Here is a 24,002-nt window from a genome sequence, read left to right as displayed (position 1 = left end):
CGTGTTCGTGCAGTGCTGCTGCTCTGTGGGTGTTTTATCTGCGTCCTGATCAATACAGATGGACAAACCATATTAAAGCCAGGCTGCTTCGAAGCTTGTGTGTGAACAAAGTCAGAGCTTCTTTTGAACAGTCGCCCTTAAAATTCTTTCAGTTTTAAGCCGTAGGTGTGTTTCTTGGGCAGCTTTAAACAAAATACCTAAAATATTTATCAACATAAATATTTTATAAATAAAGCCCAATTATACAGAGAAACCAATATTTACGACCTTCGCATTAATATTGCAGTGTAACTGAATTATTTCCTTGAGAAATGTGAAGCCTCAGCTGAGCTCGGCTGCACCGCGTTGCCTTCCACCTCTGCCCAGCACAGGTGCATGATGGGGGTTCTGAGTGCACGCTGCGGCTTCATGTGTTTACGCATTTACATCATCACTTGACTCCCATTTAAAACCCCCTCTGCATTATGCTGCGCTCCAGCCCCCAGGATGCGTCCATCCACGGCTTCCCTCATTACTGGTTTCAACCGGAGATCAAGTGGCCGATTGTTCAATTATCAAGTGAAACCTACGTCATCCAGTGTTTTACTGAGCCGTGAATTAACCAGTGGCAGAGTTTATCCCATGGCATTTGCAAGCAAGTAGGTGGCCTCTGTGATATAAACTCACACAAACAAACAACACATGACTGCCTACACACACACACACACACACACACACACACACACACACACACACACACACACACACACACACACACACACACAATATTATGAATGATGTGTGGGTAGGAGGTCCTGCGTGCTTGTTTTTGTAGTGCATCCTCCACACGCAGCAGCGATCCACGCGCGGAATTACAATTCGGAGCCCAGCTCTGTGATTGTGTGACCCGACACAGCAGCCAATTATGGCGGCGCATGGTTCGCTCCACTATACGTTCTAAATATAAAGGGAAACAGAATGAAGCGTTTAGCGGGGAGAGTGCACTCCAATCAAGTGTCTTTGTTTCCGTGGGTGGTTTCACGCAGAAAATGCATCCTGGGCTTCAGGGGAGTGACACCGGTGGCAAAGTTACAGAGTTGGAGCGGCACACAGCGTTGGGCGCTGTGCACTGGGGCTGGAGTACGTGTTGTATAAGAGTATGTGGTGGATGAACGTGCACACAAAGTCCCGCTTGCAGTACAGCACACACGCCTGAAGGAGATTCTGCAGTCATGGATCTGTAATTCCTGCTTGATGTCCAGACGGCAACGACTGAAGCAAATCCCACAAACCTTTTCATTTCAAAAGGCTCCCATCCTTCGGAGCAGTTTTATTCTGTTGAAGGCATTTCTCCAAATCTGTTGGTGGAGTGAGATTTACCATAACTGAGAACGAGAGCCTGTTTACTGCAGCTAAGTCAGCACAAATGGAAGTGGAGCTGGGAGTGAAGCAAATCAATTTCAGCACAGTACCTGACCTTTGGGTGGTTTTAATTCAGACCTTTGTTTGATTTATTGGCCTGATTCTCCCGTTTTTTGGCGTTTTTTGCTCCTCCACCTTTGTGGGAGCCGGTCCAGTTTAGACTGAAGATTTGGGGGCACAACTTAGTTCTGGACAAATGTAGACTTGGTTCAGCATCAATTGATGGATTAGTGAGGCTTATTCAGCTTAATTTAAAGTTTCAGCTGGGGGGTATAGAACCAGTGCCTCCTCACACGTGGCCTATTAGAGCGTCTGATCAAACTCTCACCACTAGTTCATGTGTTTCATAGTTTATGATTTTTCAGCATGTTCTTGTGACATCCTCTTATGGACTTGAGGGATCAAAGTTATTGACAGTGTCAACCTGCAAACAATTACAGCGAGTGCTCCCAGATGTTCGTACAGTAATGTTCCCGACTGGATTTGTAATGATGACAACAGTGTGTGTGTGTGTGTGTGTGTGTGTGCCTTAGATCACCACACTGTAATTCTCCTGCTAACACCATCACACTTATTGCTTCTATGGCCTGTAAACGCCTGGCTGTAAATAGGAAATGATCTAAATCACCACATCCAACAGAAACATGATCCCTGTAGGAAGCTCTAATTTTTCACACCGCTCTTTCTGCACACACGCACACGTGGATGTGCACGTACGCACAAGAACACACTGATGCACATACGTATTTTAATGTAATAGGATCCTGATATTAGTTTAATCTGGACACAGAGTGTGTTCGGAGCTTGGGCTCCGTTTTCATTACGGAGTCTGGCTGAGTAAAGAGGCGAATGTGACAAATGAGACATTTCGATGGAAAGTAGGCGGAACAGGCTGCTGCCAGAGATAAATACGTGATCAAATGAAACGATACCGAATCTCTGGTAAATGCACTAAACGAGAAGCGTTTATAGATGAGCCAGGTGTGCGTGAATGAGCAGGCGGCGTCGCGGCCGCTGCTGTAGAACGGTCTGCTGGCGCCACCTGCTGGACGCTTTGGGAATAACTCAGCTCTGGCTATTTAAAAGCCACTCACTCACCAGAAGAGTCAGGTCGCTACACAGACACTGCCGTTTGTCTGAGCGAGCTTTCGATCAGCCTAAAACCCGACGAGGTCCCCTGCTGTCCGTCTGCAAAGCGAGGAATGACGGAAGAAGATGTCGTTACAAACGCGTTGGGCATCGGGCGCTTGCAAATGAGAGGAAGCGGTTTATTTTAGCGCAGGCCGAGTGTGGGCGGCTTAATTAGCATCGTGGGACTGAGGCAGTTGGTCTTTAATCAGCTGTTAGTGGCATTGTTTTTGTAATTTGACTAGAATTGTGGGGTTTTAAAAAGCTGTGACACACAGCGTTGGGAATATGTCACTAAAATGATTTAAATGAATTGTTTGCTGGGGACCTTGACCCGTTCTGATGAAATCAGACTAACTCTGACATGTGGACACTGAGGGTGGAGCTGTTCCTCCCACGACGAGGAACCGGCCTCTGGGAAACGACAGTGCAGTGCTGGGATCAAGTCAGTCACACGGACTTTCCAGACTTCCTCAGTACAAATATGTGCTCATTTTAGCCAAGCTGAGCTCCTGTCAAACGTTCAAGGTTGTTTTTACATCAGCAAGTGGACGTAAAATGCACGCGGGCGCCTTTTGAGGTCAAACCAACGTCGAGCCCTTCTTTGAGGATAAGCCTCCGAAACGCTGGGCGCCGTGTGGCTTTAATACCTTCCATTCAGCGGCAGCAAATCAAGTGCAGCGAAGGCAGCGTGCGAATGTGCTCACTGGGAAACGCAGCGACCGGCACAAGAGCCCGATTCCACACAAGACGCAGACGCTCGTTGTCCAGCACGTGTTTATTTCAGTGGAAAACAGCAGGAATCAGACAAACTCACTGGTGTAAAGTGCAAACGCCAATAATAACAACACTGATATAATAAATAACTATATTTACATGATAAAACCACTACTTTCAGTTTGAGTGCACTGCAGGTCGTTGATCTCAGGGTACAGAATGATTCACCTTATTGCTACACACTGACTGTAGCTTCCAGTCGTTAGCACAGTGTTGTCTCATAACGAGACGTGTCGCGTCACAGTGAATGAAGGACTCGAACGGAGCCCTTACTGTCGATCAGGCACATCAGCGCGAGGCGCCGGCGGAGGCCGTGCCAGACGGCCCGGCGCCGCTCCCCGTCCAGAACCTCAGAGTCACAACATGAAACGTATCAGGAGGGTTCCCATCAGCAGCCGCTGGTTGATGCGTAGGGAACCAGGTCCACCTCAGGGCGCGAAGCCCGCGAAACCCAGCCCATCCCCCGACGTCGGCTCCGCCGGCCGTCTCAGCGCGTCCCGCTCCGTCCGTCCGTCCGTCAGCCCTGGCACAGGATGTCCACCTCGTACTGCAGCAGCTGCCCCATGAAGGCCAGGTTGGGCGAGATGACGTGGCGCCTCTGCTTGACGAAGCTGAAGGCCTCGTCCAGCCGGAGGCGCCGCGCGTGCATGAGGTAGGCCAGGCAGATGGTGGCCGAGCGCGAGATGCCCGCCTGGCAGTGCACCAGCACGCGCCCGCCGCTCTGCTGCACCGAGTCTGTGGGAGAGGAGGCGTCAGCACTCATGAACGAGCTCGTGTTCCTCAGATACGGACACGCCTGTTATTCACCCGCCCCGTCTGTTCTGCATGCGTGTGTGTGTGTGTGTTGCCTGTCTGTGATTATACTGTTGGGCCATTAATCCGGGCTATGAAATGGATTATGTCGTACAAGCTGCTTTGACAAATGCTTGGGGAATTTCAGGTTTCACTTTGACTACATAAAGAATTAAAAAGGACACGCTGCTGTGTGGTACCACTGCTGACAGTACGACAGCAACAGTCAGACACTCACTGATGAAGGCGATGGCCGCGGGGAAGCAGGCCCGGATGTCGGCCCCCAGGCTGTCCTCCACCGTGAGCCGCAGGTACTGCAGCTCGCCCTCGTACACGTTGGGACAGGTGGAGGAGACGTTGAGCACGGCCGTGATGCCCGCCGCCGCCAGGCTCTCCCTGCGGCCCGAGTGAAGGGCGCTGCCCAGGAACAGGAAGGGGAGCAGCTCCACCGGACCGTCCTGCCGTGCAGGGAACCAGGAGTTAGAACCTCGGAACTTTGCTTCACGCCGTGCATCGCTGAGCGTGTGCTTAACCTCACCCGATCGTATGTGGGTGTTGTTCGACCCATCGCTGTTTGTTCTGGCTCCACCGTAGACAGGCGGCTGCTGGCAGAGGTGTAGCAGAGCTCTGGGTGGGTCTCCGAAAAGCCCTCAAATCCACCTAAATGGGTGAGACGGCGCTCAATTAGCTCTGACTGCACACGTTCTGCATAAATACAGATAAAATAAAGGACTAAGACGAAGGTTCAGCTTCTTATACGTCATGAAGGTTTTCACACAAACAACCAGCCCAACGGTGAACACGTGAACAGGCCCGTTTCCTTCCACGCCACAGGTGAACCAGCGGCCGCTTAACTACGCGCGTTGGTGACGTTCGGTGCCGTTACCCCCCACCCCCTCGCAGGAAGCAGATGTGCGTCTGGACCTCGTTGAGCAGAGCCGTGAGCAGCATCTGGGCCACGCTTTCCGACTTGAGCTCCGCCGCCGACGCGCTCCTCTCGTCCACCACCACCACGAGGGCGAAGTCCCCGCGCCGCAGCCGGCCCAGGAGCGCCTTGTCCGGGATGAGCCACTCCAGAGCCACCACCGAGCTCTTGGACCGGCGGCGCAGCATGGAGTTCCAGTTGACGTTCCGAGACTCGCAAATGTGCGCCAAAGAGAAGTCGAGGAAGGGTCTGCAGTCCAGAACCATGAACTGGTCCCGGGGGGTCCGCAGTACGTGAACCAGCTCATTGCCAGTTATTTCCACAGGCTCGCTGCTCGAAGTCATGGCTGCCGTTAAAATATATTAAAAGGAATAAATAATAATATATTTGATGTTACCTACTGGGAACATCAAATAGTAAAAATAGATCCGATTTGAGTGTTTTCTGCGACAAATTGAAGTGGATGAAGTTCTTCTGTAAACGCCCTGATGCGCTAGAAGCAGCTGCGGTGCCGCCAGGCCCGTTGGACTCTTCGGATGAGTTTCACTTGCTCATTGATAACAGCTGGGACCGGGGCGGCGTCTCCGCGGACCCGCCTCCTTTTCCGCAGAGGTGGCAGCGTCACCGGCGGAACGACCATATTTGGTTCGCCCGGTGCTCCGCATATGGGCACTGACGTCAAAGCTGTTTTTCCTACCGCGCACGTGGTCGGTGCGGGTTGTCCCGTGTTTTTGTGTGAAATGACGTTATGGTGAATTTTGTTATTTGAGTGAAATTGAACCCGAGCTGCGGGCTCGTTGTGTTTTTCTGTCTTTTCTGCCTGTTTTTGCACATTGAGGAAGGATGAAATGTTGCTTCAATGATCTAATCGGGCCGTTAAGCGTTTGTTTTAGTTGCGGTTCATTTGTCCCAGCCTGTCACACAACAGGTGCACAGAGCAGATAGGTTTCCGAGGAACGGTGTGGTCTGTGTTAGGATGAACAAACAGGTGAGATGCAGGAAACGGTGGAGAATTACACAAGGAGCATTAATACTGACTTAAGTGCTGCTCATTGGGGAAATGGCACTAACTGTAAATAGGAAACAAAGTTCATGTGAAAAAATCATAATGATAAACGAAATGATAAAACCCAGCAGGCACTTTACCGTTGAATTAGGGTTGACTCAACATCCCGATCATGGTTGAATGACGATTGGAATATGTTTCGATTTTGAAAGGTGAGTCAACATTGACGGGGCAACGTTATTTCAACATCTTACTGTAACATTAAAAAATTTTCACCAACCACCAAAACATTTTTGTTTTTTTTAAATTAGTTTTTTCAAATTTTATAATTCTTTTTAACAACACAAAAACAACTCCAATTATTTTCACCATTTTTCAATGTTTATTCATAGGTATTTTGTTTCACTTTTTACAAGCATGTTGTTAACATCACAACAATACCTCATATTATCTCAACCACATTTTAACACAGAGGGTCGGTTGTGTGCTGCTGTGCAAGTTGGACATTCCCCAAAAATCTCAGAATGATGATGATGATGATGATAATTATTATGAAACAATATGAAATGAAGCTTAACGCTTTCATTGCATTTGCATTTTTGTTGAGTAACACAAAATGCTGTTACCCAGCTGTATGTTGTTATTACAGTTCACATGAGACACAACACGCAAATGATTCGACTAACAAGTCTAAAACTGTGGTAAATGACATGAGTTGTTTCGTTATTATAGCAGGTGTGGGCCATATTGGGCATGAGACTGTTTATTTTGAACCATGTAATGTTTATTCTAATTTCCATTTCTTCAGGCAGTTCTCTGGGGAAATTCCTTTTTTTACTATTACTTGTTCGTTGAGTGGCAAATCAGTAGACTATTATAGCTATTATTCACTTCATAGAGTTTGAATATAATAGCAAAACTATGTAGGCGCCACTTGAATGACAAAAAACGAATTATAGTCATTATTATGGGGAAGGTTTACTTTAATTCATGCTTGTCACTGGGGAAATCGTACAAGTAGTAGGGACATTACACAGTACATATCATCTTTATCCTCCTTCGGTGATGTTTAAATAAGGCAGTGATTCTCATTGACTAAGACATTGTAGACGTTTTCCACCCCCTGGAAATCAGACACGCGTTGCCCTTTGTCACACAGGCAGACATACGTTATGTTCTGTGTGGGACAGTTCATATCACAATGTCTGATGTGACGTTTCTGTCTTCATTTCCTCATAACCCACATTGAAATCTCTCTGCCTTCCCACAAACGTCTCCCACTCAAACCTCTGACTCCACTTTCTTCATGTTCCCACTTCCCCTCTTCTTTATTCCCTGAGCAACACTCCCACTCCGTCATGGCTGCTCTCCTGCTGAGACTGCAAATCCAGACACACACACACACACACACACACACACACACACACACACACACACACACACACACACACACACACACACACACAGTTCATCATGGCTGTCAGTGGAGCTGCTGAGTACGCATTCACTGTGGTCCCAACTTAAACACACACATAAACCCACGCTGGAGCTCTGTCAGGTTGGCACTGGGTGACGTCAGCGCCTCTATACGAGGATGTGCTACAGAACGTCTTTAGTTCGGTGTTCTTCGCCCCCACCTCAGCAGCTCCACAGGAAACAGCACCGCACTTACATCCTGTCACCATCCATGCAGACGTCGGCCTCCACACATACAGTGCAGTACGCCCCCTCGCTTTGCATGACTTCAAACTTAGTCTCATGTGTCACAGCTTTGACTCAATATTGTGTTTCAAAAAGTTACCAAAAAACCCTGCAACAATCAAAGATTTCAGAAGTGACTTAGTTCCTGGATATTATGACTCATAGATAATCAATAACTCGCTTTCGCTTTCGCTTGGTTCTGCTGTTGATCTGCCACCAGGTCAGAGGCAATGCTGTCTTCTTGATTATGATGGGTTTACACTGTTCTATGTGAGGAACTCTGACTCAGCCGTGGGGTCATGAGGTACTGACTTCATTTTAACAGACAAAAAAGGCAACAGCAAATAACAAAAAGCTGTGCGATTGGCAGAGTCGATGACCGGGAGGCTGCGAAGCTCATGACAGAGCTCGGGTAAATAGGGGTGACTCTTCATGAGTCAAAAGAACCTTGTGTCATCATGAACAGAGATCTTAGGTGGAAACAAAACCATTCAAGTCTGGTGACGATGCGTAAAAAAACAAGGACTTCACAATGATAAGAACGTTACTAAAACCAGACATTTTCCCTTCCCGAGCGCTCTGACTGTAAATATGAATAAATAAACATGACACGATCCCTGATAAAGCGTTTTGTGCTTGATTCAAACCCCGTCCTCCCACAGGGGGATTATCCAGGATTAATTGGATGTCCGAGTCTATTAATCTCTAAAAAACACAGTAATCTGGGAGATTTGCTTGGTCCCGGACTCCTCGCATAAACATCCATGTGACAACGCCAGCTCCTCATTCAGGAGGAACGTTTCCCCGCTGGGGTCACATTTTACTGTAGCGTTGTTCTGCTGAGACCGGTGGTTTCCGGTGGGTTTTTATTGCATATGTGTTTCAGTGGGTGTGGGTACTTTACATTTTGGTCACAATAAACCTCAAACTCTCTGTTTTATGAGTGGGATCTCAGCACCTGATTCATCACGAGTCGACCTTTGAGTTTTTTTTAAACATAATGGAGACACTGGGCACAATTTCATGCCTCAAAGAGTTTCATTTACATTTAGCCACTATTTTCACTTCCATCTTCATTCGAGACAGTACCTGGTCTGTTAGAAGGGAAAATTCATTTAACCGCTGGGCAAAATTTACAGCGTGAAGTCAACATAATCTCTCTGACATTAGGATGTATGTTTACTGTACACAGTACCACCATCAGATCGTGTTGTGTGTGTGTTCGTCCTGCCCCCTCCTCCTCCTCCTCTTTGGCTCCTCCGCTGCTCTCTGCTGAATCACCAAGATTCTATTAAAACCATAACAAACAATAATCCTAACTTTAACGCGCTGGCAAACATAAAATGTTAACATTACAAACTGAGCGGCCTTCATAAAGTTATCAGTTGACATTTGCACCTAGGAAACATCACTTCATGGAACAAATGACGTTGCCTTCAAAGAAAGCAAGTCAAAGGTGTCGCTGAACGAAATATAAACAATGAACCTACAGTAATTACTGTATTTGTCAAAAATCCCCACATGACATGAACACTAGGCTGTGATTTAGACCTCACTACAACGTGACCACTTCCTTCGTCTTGCATCATGTGATGCTTCATGCTCTCTGACTCTCACCCCTTTCACCCCCACCCTTCCTGTTAACTCCATCACCCATGCGATGTCTCTCACCCCAGGACAACTGCGAGGCCCACGCTTGCAGCCAGACTGAGAGCGGTAACCAGGGCGACGAGTGGCGCCAGCCAACCCTGGGTGTGTAGAAAAGGTGAGTATTCGTCTCCAGGAGGCGGGGTGGGCAGCGTGACGGGGGGTCGGCGAGTCTGATTCGGCAGCGGAGAGACTGTGAAGGAGGATGTAGAGACATACAGCAACACCTTCGGTTCAGAATAGACGTCTTCACGCAACCATGCCTGTCACTAACGTCTGAACAGACACACAATAGTACAATGTGAGGAAAAAACATCATAAGAGAGCAACAGAGAAAAACAAACTCCCACCTGACACACCCTGCCTCCACCCCACAGGACAAACCACACACTAATTACAGGCTTTGCAAAACTTAAATGTTATGAACCTATATTTAAACATGGGGTGAAATAAATTACGTAAAAAGGTTTTAGTTCAGGTTTGTCTCGATATCATTGATTAAGGTTTGACTTTGCCTGTTGCCCTTTCAGAGATAACTTATTTGACAGTAAACATCGACCGTGTGTCGAGGAGAAGCTGGTGCTCTACCAGTGACTGAGAACGTGACTTGGTAGAAGACAGTCTCATTTTCCCGCAGAGAACAGCGATATGTTCCTTGCTCATCCACGTGCAGCTGATTTAGGATCACGGATGAGTCATCTGTCACTACTAGGGGTCTGAAGTCACTTTGATTTAGCTGCACATAGAAATGACATCATGGATGTAGGTTAGAGGATGTAAAACTGGCGGAGAGTAAATACAGAAATGCATTATGATACTGTTGAACTAAATAGGGAACAATATGCACAGTAGAACATCAGGAATCAGGAAGTTTGAAAAGTGGTTTTAAAATGAATGAATTATCAGTTATTATTGTTTGGCTGTGATTTGTGAGACCTTTTTAGTTCCTGGAACCCCCGGGGCCCAGGAGTAGTGGTACTCGGACTTTCCTACTAGAAGACGATGCCACGGAACAAAACAGTTGAGCACTGCCTGGCCTCCCTCCTCAGCCTGCACCGGGTACTCTGGAGCAGAGGAAGCAAGAGAGGAGAGGCCGCTCTGTTCATTTACATCTGGATTATGTGAATAATCTTTTCATTAGCTCTGCACATGGACACGCAGCAGCAGCACACACACACACACACACACACACACACACACACACACACACACACACACACACACACACACACACACACACACACACACACACACATGCAAAGTACCTCCACAGTCCTGCTGGCCTGAGGGAGAGGGACACATGTATATCTTGTAGCGACAAGAAACGCAGTCTATCACTCTCTGTTTCAGAAGCCCTTGAAACAACACACACATGCTTAAACATATACGTCTATAAGGATTTACGGATGATTTACAACTTACCACACGCGTTGGGACACAGTCCTGGAGGAGACAGGACAAATGATACACAGAAGTAACTTACAACATGTCATGTCTCATCCTGTTAGTGAGGCCAGTTACCATCACGAATGAAGATGTCCAAGTGTTTCTCGAGGATCCTCCTGCCTTTCTCCATTATCTGAACTGCTTCAAAAGTCAGAGGTCCTAAAACAGAGTCGTAGATAAGACTTAGGATTTACATTTGATGCTGATTAACGTCATTCAATCGGTAATGAATTAAAACTGATATTGACAATAAACTGTTATGCTGTGTCTCACCGGTGTGCTTGGTCTTCAGAAAGCGATCAAATTCGCTCTGGTACTCAGTTCTGGCTCTGTAGAGAGTGGAGGGATCTGCATGGCAGATGTATACGATTATACAGTATCATACCTTCATTCATCTTATCATTTAATTGCATTACGGTAGAAAAAGACAAACTTTGTCTCAGTGAGACTATTTTCTGTCCTGTTGAGATTATGATCTTACCAATAACTCCCATTCGCTGCAGGCTGGTCTCTTTGTAGGTCTCGTACGCATGATGACAAATCATGTGAATTTCAATCTGTTCAGCCACTGTGGGGGCAGACAGGCCGAAGTCTTCATTCAGAAGCCTGATCTTGCTGTCACACTGCAGACACGACTTGGCCACAGGGGCACAGCAGAGCAGAGACGTCACAATCAAAAGCATCTTTTACACATAATCTGTGAAGATGAAGAAGAGTCACGGTAAATTACTGCAATTTGATTTGATGTATTGCGATTTGCAAACTAACTTGCTAAGTAATTAAATCACACATAGCTGAAAGAAAACCATTGACAACATTGTCAGGTGCTTGATCACAAAAAGTACCGAAGCAGCCGAACAAGTGCTAAGTAAACACGCTGTCCATCCATCATCTGCTGGAGCCGTTTCCCAGCTGTCACTGGGTGAGAGGCAAGGTACAGGCTGGACAGCTTGCTAATCCATCACAGGGCCGAGTAAACACTCTATAATGTTTTCCAAGCTAAGTAAAGTGCAAACGTAAAGTATGTACCCTGACAAAGTGTTTTTGTCTGGGCCTACATTTAAACAAATAAGTAAAATATTAGACATTCATTTAAATGTCTAAAATGTTTATGTGTTGTAAAGTAATTATAGACAATCGTGTGTGCCAAATATATAAAGAAATATATATATATATAGCTATAGGTCTTAAGTTAAATTTATGTACAAATACAAGTATAACTTCCACCACTTTTGGTGGCAATTTGATATATTTATTGTGTTAAAACCACATCTTGGTTGAGTTGCTGTAGCTAAAAAAGAGAGTCACTGTAAAACAAAACTTCATAATATGCAAATATTTATTTTTAACATTTGTGCAAAACAAAAATGTCTAATGACAAAGATCCAAATGTGGTTCTGATTTCTGACAGGCGTATGTTGGAAAAGGCAACACAACTGGTAAAAGTGGAGATACTGTGATGATCTAACTGTTAGTTTAGTTTAGACAGGTGGTTAATCTGTAATAACACACGAGGTGCTAGTTAGCTGCTAGTGTCAGCTCTTGTGTTACTACTCAAACACTTGCCTCCCGTTGCGGTGTCATTTACAGCGTGTTGCTGTCACCCAGTGGTAGAAAGCGCGTCACCGTCACAATCACTGCAACCACTGCTCCGGGAGGTTCACCGATGTAGCTTGTTGCGATAGTGTGAAGTTATCTGGAATCTGAGCCCAGAATGATCAGATTGAACTTTAACTGCACAGATTAGGAAAAAATGTTTGTTGACATTTGAAGGCGTGGAAGAGACCAATAGTAAACGATGTAGTCACTTTTTTATTTGTAATACTGATAAATTAATAACGTTAGAAGTCCATATTTTGAATTGTTGCCATGGTGAACAGTAGTACGCACAATTCTATTATTATTACTATTACTGTTAGTGGTGGTAATTCGTTGGTTGTATCTTTTCGAACCGAAGTCTGACAGTTATTACCCCACATTACCCAGGAGCATGTCGGATGTATTGTTTGTAAGTGACAGGGACATTGGCGAATCAGCTTTTAATGTTTTCTGTGGTGGGCGGGGCTTGTAACTAAGCGTAGCTCCCGCCCATCCGCTCTGCACATGCGCAGTGAGGTACTGCGCTCGCAGCTGTACACATTGACCCCAGCGACCACGGCGGTAGGGAGGTAAGATAAGTGAGAATGTATGTTTTATTTGTGCTTTATGAACACAATGATCTTAAGTAGTGTAGTATTTATAATTTTAAATGCGCACGTAAGCGGACCGAAAACTAGTTACAGCTTGCACAGCCGGTTACACTCCCTGTAATGTCCCAGTATAGCGCATTCGGTTCCGACCAGTGTCTGGATCGTGGACCAGACCCTGACTCACTGGAATTGTTTAATCGGCCCGTTGTATGTTAGCTTGACGCTTCTAGTTTGAGGGACGTAGCTATAAACAACGTACATATACGAAACTGGGAACTTGTGCCATTGTTCATAACCCGGCAGCTCTGTGGGAGTATTCACAGCATTGACACTGATACAGACGTTGTACCTGTAATAGTAAACACACAACGGTAAAGGTTCAACTTGTAAAGGAACACGTGTCCTACAGCAGCACGTGAATACCAGTTTTCCCTCCTGCTGCATTGCTACAAATCATCGTCTGAAGAGAATAAGAGCGTTGATCTGCAGTAAAATAACAGTCACGGGGAGATTAAATAGGGCTGTGCTAGGAAAACTATAGGCTTGTTGCAGTAAACTGCAGTATTCCTAAGTAGTATTTACTGGTAACCCTAACTCCAAGCGCTCTTACTATGGATATGCTGACATGGTATCTGCACTTCCTGTGGCTTCATAGCTTAACCACCGACTCTTCCAACATTTGGATATTAGACATGCTGCTCAGCTGCACTGCTGGGCTCTCAACATGAATGCACAGTAACATGCAGCTTTATTTCTAACTAACACAATAAATGAGTGTGGGGATTTATGCACAGAAACATAATAGACTTTCCAGATGTCATAAATGCGTAATTACATGTTTCGTTTTTGTTAACCTCTGGTTTCACTTCCATGCGTGTCTGTCTGTTTATTCTACAGGATTTAACTTCAGCCTTCAGTCAGAAATGGAGAATTTGCTAAATATCAGCAGGTAGACATCAGGCTTCACCTCTGCCTCTCATTTTTACCCCGACTGACAGCTGGGGTGAAGTAAACTACAGCTGTCACCTCTGTCACTGTAGCCTGCTTTTTCACACTCACTGTCTGAGGCCTTCAGTATGTACCACATCGTCCCCGTGGCTCCTGGGGAGCAGCAGACAGCAGAGCGATCTGGTGGCTCTCCCCTCAAGAAGAAGCTGGCTCATGAAGGGCGTCCGCTGGTTCTGGCAGGAATCTTGGGCTGTTTGCTGGTGTTGGCTGCTGTCATCGCCTGGTGCTACTACTCCGTGTCTCTGCGTAAGGCCCAGCTGCTGAAGACGGAGTTGTTAGACCTCTACAAGGATGGCTTTGTCATTTATAACCAGGCAGGAGCCGTCATCTTTACTATGAGCTTCAGGTGGGTCTACAGGGGTTATTTTCGTTTTTGGTTAACATATTAATTATTGTGTGAATTTTTCTGTATAAAATTTTGATGTGAAAGTAACTCCAAAGATGAATCAATAATAAAATATTTAAATGTAAAATGGTTCTTTCCAGTAATCAATTAAGAATATGAATTGTGTGTTAGATAATTATTATGCAATTGCTGTTTCAGATAAAGGGATCTTCTCTCTGTTGTGTCATCTGATAAGGTCGTGTTATTTAGCCCAACAGGACGGTTGAGCTTCATTAAACACGACTGTCCACTGTGTGGATGTGTTGATGGCTAATGGAAAGGCAGCTGAGCCAGACACATGATTGCACCCTAGGGCAGGTTGCGTCGGTCATGTCCTTTATCAGCAGGGATCACATAGACAAACACAGACACGCTAAAGCCAGGAGTCGAAGTGTATTTAACGCTGTTTCCTAACAAACACCCGCCTTTGTATCATGTTCCTCTGCTCACTAACCCTACTCAGGTCTGGCACTCTGGACTTGGACTCCTGCTCAAAGAACGGAAGCGTTCTGAGCTGCACCCGTTCCGATTCTGGCAACGTTAACTTCTTCATCCAGCCGGTGCGACCGAGGGACACTGTGATGTGTTACCGCGTTCGCTGGGAGGAGATGCAAAATAAGAGCTTGGTGGAGCACGCCATGACCTACAATGACTCCCACTGGTACGGAGGAGCAGAGACTGCTTCTCAGTACTGGCCCATCAGGATCCAGGGCGAGGAGGAGCCTCGGCCTTTCATCACCAGTGATGTCTATGTCAATAGAAACGCTTTTGGGGGAATCCTGGAACGCTACTGGCTGTCATCAAATGCCACCGCGATCAAGATTAATGATTCAGTGCCATTTCATTTGGGCTGGTCAGAGATGGATGGGACACTCAGGTTCCAGGCCCGGTACCAGAACTCTCCATTTAAACCACCACAGGGACAACAGGGCCTGCCTGAACTCAGCTACAGAGTGTGTGCAGGGTTGGATGTTACTTCTATTCACAAGTACATGGTGAGTTGATAACCACAATGTGCTTCTGTCTTATTTTCAGTCATCATAAACTGTTAGTTTCAGCATCTGCCATATGTTTTTGCCCAGGTGCGCCGTTATTTCCCGAAGCCTATCAAGGTCCCGTCTCCTGAAGTGTTCACACACCCAGTGTGGTCCACATGGGCTCTCCACAAAACAGCTGTGACTCAGGAGAAGTTGCTGCGCTTCGCCGCTGACATCACCAAGCACGGTTTCAACTGCTCCCACCTGGAGCTGGACGACCGCTACACCGCCGACTATGGAGAGTTTGACTTTGACCCGCAGAAATTCCCCAACGCCAGCGGGATGTTCGACAAACTCAGAGGCGACGGGTTCCAGGTGTCGCTCTGGACGCACCCGTTCATCAACTACGACTCTATTAACTTCGGTGTCGCTGTGGAGAAAGGCCTGTTCGTCCGGGAGCCCAGCGGTGAGCTGCCTGCTCTGGTTCGCTGGTGGAACGGCATCGGGGGGATCCTGGACCTCACCAACCCTGAAGCCCGGGAGTGGTATTCCTCACACCTACGCATGCTCAAGACCCGCTACAATGTGGTGTCCTTTAAGTTTGATGCAGGAGAGACAACCTACCTCCCGCAGCAGTTCAGCACCCTGGTCCCACTGTCCGACCCCTCCACCTTCACCCGCCGTTACACAGAGATGGCCCTGCCGTTCATTGAGCGGGCAGAGCTGAGGGTGGGCTACCAGAGCCAGAACATCTCCTGCTTCTTCAGGATCATTGACAGAGACTCCGTGTGGGGATATGAGCTCGGGCTCAAGTCCATTATTCCCACTGTGCTGACTGTTGGTATTCTGGGCTACCAGTTTGTTTTGGCTGATAAGATTGGAGGGAACGCATACCCCAACCGGACCGCAGGTTGGTACATCATCATATTAAAGCTGCAGACGAGAACTCTGGCTGTGATGGTTGTTTGACATTCTGACATCCATGATGTGTTTTAGGAGCCTTAGATGGTAGAAACGGTCTGCCAGACAGGGAGCTGTACATCCGGTGGCTAGAGCTGTCTGCCTTCATGCCTGCCATGCAGTTCTCCATTCCACCGTGGGCCTATGACAATGAGGTGAGCCAGTCTTACAGTCAGATACGTGGGATGAAGATGGAAGAAATGTTTTGTGTGACAGACTTCTCTCACCACTAGGGGGCTCTGAGGCGTAGCTGTACAGACTGTGACAGTGGCCCTGTGTATTTGTGTTCAGGTGGTGCAGATTGCAAGGAAATTCACTGAGCTCCATAGGACTCAGGTGGCCCCGAGGGTCCTGGAACTAGCGGGTGAGGTTCTTAACACAGGAGACCCAATCATTAGGCCCCTGTGGTGGATCGGCAACGATGACGAGGCGGCCTATAAGATCGATTCGCAGTTCTTGATCGGAGATGACCTGATGGTGGCGCCGGTGCTGGAGCCAGGGAAGCAGGAGAGGGACATCTACCTGCCCGCAGGTCGATGGAGAAGCTACAAGGGGGAGCATTTTGACAAGGGCCCCACTTACCTCACCGACTACCCCGTGGACCTGGATGAAGTAGCTTACTTCACATGGGTTCCATGAACACGATTTGCAGATAACTAACTCCCACATGTGATTAATGCATGCGTACATTCTGGTGAGCATACGTGCCAAGAAATAACAGGAGATGTTTAGATCTTTAAAGGGGAATGACCACTAGAATGATCTGCTGACACGCTGTTTTTAATGTAATAACCTCTTTCTCTTTTCACTGATGTGTAGAACATCTGCTGCAGACAATTACCGTCCACCCAAAGACGTAGACATGCAATAATACTGTCCTTCCACCTTTGAGCTGATCTTCATCCTCATGTGCCTTCCACAGTCAGTCATAAAGCCTCAGATCTCAGATCACTTCCACCAAATGAGCAGACAGTCAGTTTTGAATGGTTCTTCTTTAGTGGAATTTAATTTCAGGGACGCTGAATCAACTGCACAGTGAAGTGATCGATATGTATCTTAATTGCAGTTTGATTAGACTCTGGACACTGAATTAGCAATAAACAATAAATAAATAAGCACTTTATCAGATTGATGCTCAGAGGGCATGCTGAACTTTACAGTACGTCACCATGGCAACTTCTGTCTTTTGGGAGATCTTGCATTTCTGTTTCAAAGCTCACATGCATCAGTTTGTGTTGCACTTACAGCAAAAGAAGGGATCCACTCTTTTAACATTTTTGTGTGTAATATTGGGTTTAATATGATAAAGCTTTTGTTGATTTGTTGTTTTTTTTTTTCAACAGACTGAACGCTGATGCTCTCTGACATCATAAATGTTTAGTGCCAAAGTCAACTTCTTTTTCACCTGCACATAGTCATAAAACTCAGGGGGGTTGAATATGTTTGTTGATCCACAGCGAGTGTTGTTCATGGTATTCAGATATTGAAGCTGTTGCTGGTGATTTGCCTTGAAAATGATGTATTTTTGCCATGCCATGATTTAATCTGTTGTCCTTTATTTGCCTCTTCAGCTGAAATTAGATAGTTTGGTAGAGAAAGGTGAGCCTCTGCCAGAGATGTACTTTGTTTTTATGCATTGACAAAGCAAAGTACATGATGTTTTATTCTTAAATAAGATATTTAAGGTCTTTATATTCTTTATGTTTGGAAACTGTTCTACACAGTGATTACTGGCATGAGATCAAAGCACACTGTAAAACTTCTAAATGCCTCACTTAAAGCTGATTAAAGGCTAATAGTCTTCATCCTGTCAAAAATATTCATGTTAGACAAAGTAGCTTTTACTGCAAAATTATACAGTAAACTGTCTCTATAAATAATATCAATTTGGAATATTAGTCAATATGTGGGTTAGAAGCTTTGTAGAAATTTTAAACTGTAAAATGAAAAGGACTCCCATGAATAATGTTATACTGTGATTTTGCATTAGCACAGTTTGAAAGCAGTATTTATCATCTCGCCTTTTACCAAAAGGGTTTTGGTAAAATCCTGACAGATATTTTTCTGCAATGAACAAAGAACCAATTGGTTTCAACAACCACAAAGCCTCTACTTTCCTTGCAAGCCCATGTTAGAATCTGGGAGGAAGCACAGGAGTTCATTTTCCCCTCAACAGCCTTTTTTTGTCAAAGCCTGTGGCGTCCTTGACCTCTCCTCCTCCTTTAGCTCTCAATAAACGCTTACATGTGACTAACCATTCAGGAATCACATTAAACATCCTCCTTTTTTGTGCTCCCTTTTCATGACGAACAAGCTGTACTTGTCTATGATCATATTCTGCATCATAAAACCAAATTCACAAGATAAAATGGGATTAGGTACAGTAGATTAAAACTTCTAGTTGTAAACTTATTTTCTAGAGCAGTCTGCATTTACTTGAATTCTATTCTACACAATGAAAGTATGTAACTTAACTATCAATTAAAGTTAAAACATATGTCGCCTGATGAGAAGACACCATCTAATAAAAGCATGTGTTTGCTCTTTATTGCACCTGTCTGATCCTGAGTCTGGCCACGTTTGTATTCATACTGGCGCACAGGTCCAGAGAAAAATAAACACAGGTCACTAATCAAGGAGAGCTAAACATCCAGCCCAGAACAACATGCAGCATGAGCTGCTGGAAAGGAGACAGTAACAAAAAGGAAAGAGACAGTAACCAGCAGTCATCTATAGCTTTAGAGTCTGCTGTCCTGCTTCATTAAACCAAAGAATATGTGAAAGAAAATATTCAGGGTTTATTTATTTTATTTCATATTGTATGAAGATTGTACATACTTTATGTACTCATTTATAATTTTCACTTAATGAGTCATTTTAACAGTACTTCTTACTGTAAATTATAGTTTTGTTTATCAATGCAACTAGAAACTAGCTTTTCCAGGCAATCAGATAAAGAGTGTGATGATGGCTGAGGACACCAGCAAGAGGACGACACTGGGACCAGTAGGTATGGCCCCATTGCACAAGTCTCCCTTACAGCACGAGATTGGAGGTACACATAGATTACTGGTCATACAGCCCTTATAGAGGACATCTGTGGGACATGACAGAAAGTATATAAGCACAACAATAACTTGGTTCAGACCATGTTTGTTAAAATGTTTTCAAAATTACCAAAATTACAGTATTAAATTAACAATTATGGTGTGTACCGTCCAGAGTGAAGGAGGTACAACGGTCGTACTCTTGGGGACAAGGTAATATGTCTGTGCAGCTCTTAGGGTCGGAGGTAATACATGTGTAGCATCTTAATCCATGAGCTGTACAGGAATTAAAAGTCACACATTTATAAATTAAAAAAAATGATTGTGATGGTCATGTTTATAATTTAACTGATTCCTACCTGTGCACAGACTCATTAACAGGACGGTCAGGACTCCACGAAGCTGCATCTTCAACCCAGAGAAGCACAGACGTTATGGAGAAATGTGAGACGTGAAATGAACAGGTGAGCTGAAGTCTTTGTCTTCATGTCCAGCCTCACCTCAAAAAGTCTCCACCCAGATACATCATCATGAACTGACCCAGTCATGATCAGACATCCTCACAGCAGTCATACAGTAAATGCAGTCATGTTTCTCTATAGCAGTTAAACTATGGTGTATTCAATCATCAGATCATAATGTTACAGCAGTAAGCTCTCTTCTCAGGATTTAGCTCAGACATCTCAGTAACTGTTCTGTATAACACTCTTGAAAACATTTAAATGAATTGTTTGAAACTCATCAACTCTGTAAACTGGCACCTCTGGTGTGGCTGTGAATTGGTCTATGGCTGTCATGTGTCCTTCATTAAACCACCAGGATTAACCAAAGTCAGCAAGATCCAGATGTCACACAGATTCTTTGACTGGTTACTAAACAACAACAACAACATAAAATACTGGTAATAGAATGTTATTACTAAAATGTCTGTGTGATACGGATACATTTAATTCAATTCAATTTTATTTATATAATGCCAAATTACAACATCTTTATCTCAAGGCATTTTACAAAGTAAGGTTTGAGACATTACACCCAACAGATCACACATTCAGCAAGCCTTTAATTTGACAGCAACAGTGGAGAGAGAAATCTCTCTCTCTAACGAGGAAGAAACCTCCAGCAGAACCAGGCTGGATGTGGGCGGCCATCTGCCTCGACCGGTTGGGGTGAGGGGAGAGAGAGAGAGAGAGAGAGAAAAGCACAGCAACAGCAACAAGCAACAACAGAGCACAGGCAGGACGGTTGGATCAGGGACTGGATACAGTCTGTAAACATGTGTCAAACATTCACTGTATTTCTACAATATCTACATTTTATCATTTTTATAGGAAATATAATCACATCACATGCAGTAAATCAACATATTTACGGGTTGTGGTTATGTAAACCATAAAACCAGTTAGAGCCACAACACATTCAACTTTTAGTCAGAACAAAAGTCAGTGAGTGAGTGCATGAAGTGAGAGAGAGACATTTGTTTGTTCACATTTTACACCAAAGATTTAAAGGTGTGAAAAGAGAAGGTAAAGAATAATTAAAATGGTTCCCAACTGGAAATGAGCCGGGTTAAACATTAGCAACATACACTGTGGCCTGTTTGTTGTTTATTTGTTTATGAGTCTGAGAAACAATGGTTGGTGGTTTTAAGATAATAAGAATGGTTGGAGAGATTATTGCCAGTAAGTCCTAAAAGGTTGTAATATTCTTACTGTTTCCTTGAACAATTATGCAGTGTGACCACTTTTTATATCTGCTGCATACAGTAAGTCATAAAATAATGAAAGAAAAGCAGTGGCCCAGAATGAACTCGCTTAAAGGTTTAATATAAAAAGTGAAAAGTTTTTTTTAATGTCATTTCAATCTGTAAACAGTTGAGTATGAAGTTAAACAAATAAACGTTCCTCTAGGATCACAGCGCTACGATGACAGACAAAAAGCACAAGACCTGAATAAAGTTACAAAGCCTGGACCAGGAGAAACATGAGCGTTAACCCCAGGTACGAAAATAGAAAGTGTCACGGAACGGCAGAGAAAGAACCCAAATGCGCAGTGCAGACGCAGCAGACGGGAGGCAGGATTAAAGTGATATTTAATACAAGAATCCAGGTCACAGACGGTCCAAGTCATACTCAGGTAGGCAGCAGCACACAAGGAGCGTAATCGGGTCCGGTAACAGGCTCTGGTCTCAGAACTAGAATCGGCAGGCTCAGACAGGTCCAGAAACAGGCAGAGTTCAGCATCAGAGTAGAGACTTACAAAACCGGTCAGGATCAGGCGAGAAACGATGGTCAGAGGTACGGAACAGGATAAGCTGAACTAAGATGATGCTGGAGCGTGCGGTCATAGAATCAACGATCTGGCGAGGTACTGGGGTGAGAAGTGGTGCTTAAATGCAAGGTGAATTGATTACTGATGAAGTGCAGGTGTGGATAATGACCGGGTGAAGCAGGGACAGCTGTGACATGACGTAAACCGGAAGTGAAGCTGGAACCGAAAACAGAAACCGGGAGACTACCAAAATAAAAACAGGAAATGGAAACTGGAACCCAAAACATGATATCGCTGAACAACAAAGTACTTTCAAAATAAAACTGAAAACAGAACCAGAACCTGACAGAAAGTATTTCCACTAACTAACTATGTGTTGTGTTCATTTCACGTTAAACAAACAAGTGTTCCCGGTCAAAAATAACCGTTTCTTTAAGGCTCATCTTAAAAATTGTAAAAATATTTATTTATTATCTCTAGTAATTTGTTATGAACAATACAAGTTTTAAAGTACAAACTATTATTTATGGCCTGAACACTTTACTGAGATGATCTTAAAGGTCCAGAATATGAGTTAAGATTAGTTGGATTATATAACAACAGATACTGTCTCCATCTTGTGACTGTCTGTTAGTAAGGAGAAATGCTGCAGACGGAATGACATTTTCAGTAACTGTTCTGTGAAACACTCTTTAAAAACATTTAAATGACTTGTTTGAAACTCATCAACTCTGTAAACTGGCACCTCTGGTGTGGCTGTGAATTGGTCTATGGCTTTCATGTGTCCTTCATTAAACCACCAGGATTCACCAAAGTCAGCAAGATCCAGATGTCACACAGATGCTTTGACTGGTTACTAAACAACAGCAATAACATAAAATACTGGTAATAGAATTTTATTACTAAAAGGTCAATGTGATACGGTTGTAAACATATGTGTCAAACATTCACTGTATTTCCAAAATATCTACATCTTTTTGCAAGTGACATTAACAAAATGTAAGCTCATCTATCATCATCTAAACATGGTACAGACACCAACCAGGATAAACAACCCACAAACGCCAAAAACCATAACACACCACTTTAAATCAGCTTCAGGTCTGTTAGATGGATAATGGAAGACAGTGTCATAGAAATAACTCAGTGTTTGTGTATTTGTTAACATCTTCACCTTCTGTGTGTGTGTCCCTTACTGTACGTAACCAACCGGACCGCAGGTTGGTACATCATCATATTAAACCACGTATTAGTGAGAGTTTGATGGTCAGTCTGCTCTGGTGCAGTTCTCACACACAACCAGCAAATGTCGTTGTTCTGACTGTGTCAAATGGTGTCGAGCAATGTGTCGATTTCAGCCCATCTGTGTCATAGTTGCTCAGTGATTCATGAGCAAGGCTGGACAAGGTGAGACAGCAGTGCACGACTTATATGCAACACAATGCGTGACTAACATGACTAAGCTAATCATGAAACAGTGACCACTGGAAGCGCTGTTGTACAGGTCCCAGACAGACAAAACCCGACGGACTCGTGCACGTCTTAAATGCTCAACAACGCGTGGCTCACTGAGCTTGCAGGCGGAATTCACATACAAAAGCAAACCATGAATCTGAAAGAGCTCAAAGTCCTTTGATAATAGCTTGGTAGTCCTGCTCACCAAAGGTCCGGGTCGCTGCAGATATGTAGTGTTGGCAATGAGCCAGCTGCGAGTGATTATGAAGGGAGGCGGCGGAGAAGGTCCCGGTGCGTGGAATTGTCCCGATGGCCCTGCAGTTTAGTGAGTGAGAGAGGGGGAGTGGGTGTGGTCCAGAGCAGAAACACGGTGAGGGGAGCGGGACCCAGAATGGCTGATACAGAACCAGCCCAGGGATCGTGACACACATCCTGCCTTCCACAGTCAGTCAAAGCCTCAGATCTAAGATCACTCACCAGTTTTGACTGGTTCTGCAATGGTACAATTTAATTTCAGGGAAGTTGAATCAACTGCATCGTGAAGTGATTGATATGTATCTTTATTGTAGTTTGATTAGACTCTATCAGATGCACCGATGATGGGGGGGGGCATGCTTAACTTTATAATACGTCACCATGGCAACCGCTGTCTTGCTTTTCTGTTTCAAAGCTCACATACATCAGTTTGTGTTGCACTTAAAGCAAAAGAAGGGATTCACTCTTTTAACATTTTTGTGTGTAATATTGGGTTTAATATGATAAAGCTTTTGTTGATTTGTTGTTTTTTTTTCAACAGACTGAACGTTGATGCTCTCTGACATCATAAACGTTTAGTGCCAAAGTCAACTTCTTTTTCACCTGCACATAGTCATAAAACTCAGGGGGGT

The 24,002-nt window shown here is 44.7% G+C and overlaps 4 protein-coding genes across 12 annotated transcripts; 1 reads left to right on the top strand and 3 right to left on the bottom strand.

Moving 5' to 3' along the window:
- Positions 1-3,288: 3,288 nt before the first annotated feature.
- Positions 3,289-5,569, bottom strand: dusp2 (dual specificity phosphatase 2). Its single transcript, XM_055511175.1, has 4 exons — positions 4,997-5,569; positions 4,637-4,760; positions 4,337-4,556; positions 3,289-4,041 (listed from the first exon to the last, which is right to left on the bottom strand). The coding sequence occupies exons 1-4, from the start codon at positions 5,365-5,367 to the stop codon at positions 3,824-3,826; spliced, it is 933 nt and encodes a 310-aa protein (XP_055367150.1). The 5' UTR covers positions 5,368-5,569; the 3' UTR covers positions 3,289-3,823.
- A 1,423-nt stretch (positions 5,570-6,992) lies between these two features.
- LOC114863256 (izumo sperm-egg fusion protein 1) lies at positions 6,993-12,622 on the bottom strand. 8 transcript variants are annotated; one of them, XM_041072053.2, is made up of 11 exons: positions 12,390-12,619; positions 11,305-11,520; positions 11,097-11,171; positions 10,899-10,982; positions 10,800-10,820; positions 10,643-10,732; positions 10,314-10,441; positions 9,966-10,113; positions 9,402-9,570; positions 8,926-9,002; positions 6,993-7,408 (listed from the first exon to the last, which is right to left on the bottom strand). In XM_041072053.2, the coding sequence occupies exons 2-11, from the start codon at positions 11,504-11,506 to the stop codon at positions 7,386-7,388; spliced, it is 1,017 nt and encodes a 338-aa protein (XP_040927987.1). In that variant the 5' UTR covers positions 11,507-11,520; positions 12,390-12,619; the 3' UTR covers positions 6,993-7,385. The 8 variants fall into 8 exon arrangements, with proteins under 8 accessions (XP_040927987.1, XP_055367148.1, XP_040927988.1 ...); XM_055511173.1 differs by having other exon boundaries at positions 8,926-8,999; XM_041072054.2 differs by having other exon boundaries at positions 6,995-7,408; positions 8,926-9,018; positions 12,390-12,614.
- A 214-nt stretch (positions 12,623-12,836) lies between these two features.
- LOC114862853 (myogenesis-regulating glycosidase-like) lies at positions 12,837-18,890 on the top strand. 2 transcript variants are annotated; one of them, XR_003787075.3, is made up of 7 exons: positions 12,837-12,991; positions 13,910-14,366; positions 14,869-15,400; positions 15,488-16,292; positions 16,379-16,497; positions 16,634-17,036; positions 17,162-18,890. XR_003787075.3 is itself a non-coding variant. In XM_029163584.3 (6 exons), exons 2-6 carry the CDS (start codon positions 14,089-14,091, stop codon positions 16,979-16,981), a joined length of 2,082 nt encoding a protein of 693 aa, XP_029019417.1. In that variant the 5' UTR covers positions 12,837-12,991; positions 13,910-14,088; the 3' UTR covers positions 16,982-18,890. The 2 variants fall into 2 exon arrangements, 1 of the variants encoding a protein (XP_029019417.1); XM_029163584.3 differs by having other exon boundaries at positions 16,634-18,890.
- Positions 18,891-19,101: 211 nt separating this feature from the next.
- LOC114862854 (lymphocyte antigen 6G-like) lies at positions 19,102-23,480 on the bottom strand. Its single transcript, XM_055511176.1, has 4 exons — positions 19,890-23,480; positions 19,749-19,797; positions 19,558-19,665; positions 19,102-19,439 (listed from the first exon to the last, which is right to left on the bottom strand). The coding sequence occupies exons 1-4, from the start codon at positions 19,935-19,937 to the stop codon at positions 19,291-19,293; spliced, it is 354 nt and encodes a 117-aa protein (XP_055367151.1). The 5' UTR covers positions 19,938-23,480; the 3' UTR covers positions 19,102-19,290.
- Between the last annotated feature and the right edge of the window lie 522 nt (positions 23,481-24,002).

This window comes from Betta splendens, chromosome 9, assembly GCF_900634795.4.
Source record: "Betta splendens chromosome 9, fBetSpl5.4, whole genome shotgun sequence".
In the NCBI taxonomy this organism is placed as follows: domain Eukaryota; kingdom Metazoa; phylum Chordata; class Actinopteri; order Anabantiformes; family Osphronemidae; genus Betta; species Betta splendens.
Note: the sequence above shows the minus strand (reverse complement) of the source record. Positions and strands in the feature narration are given on the sequence as shown.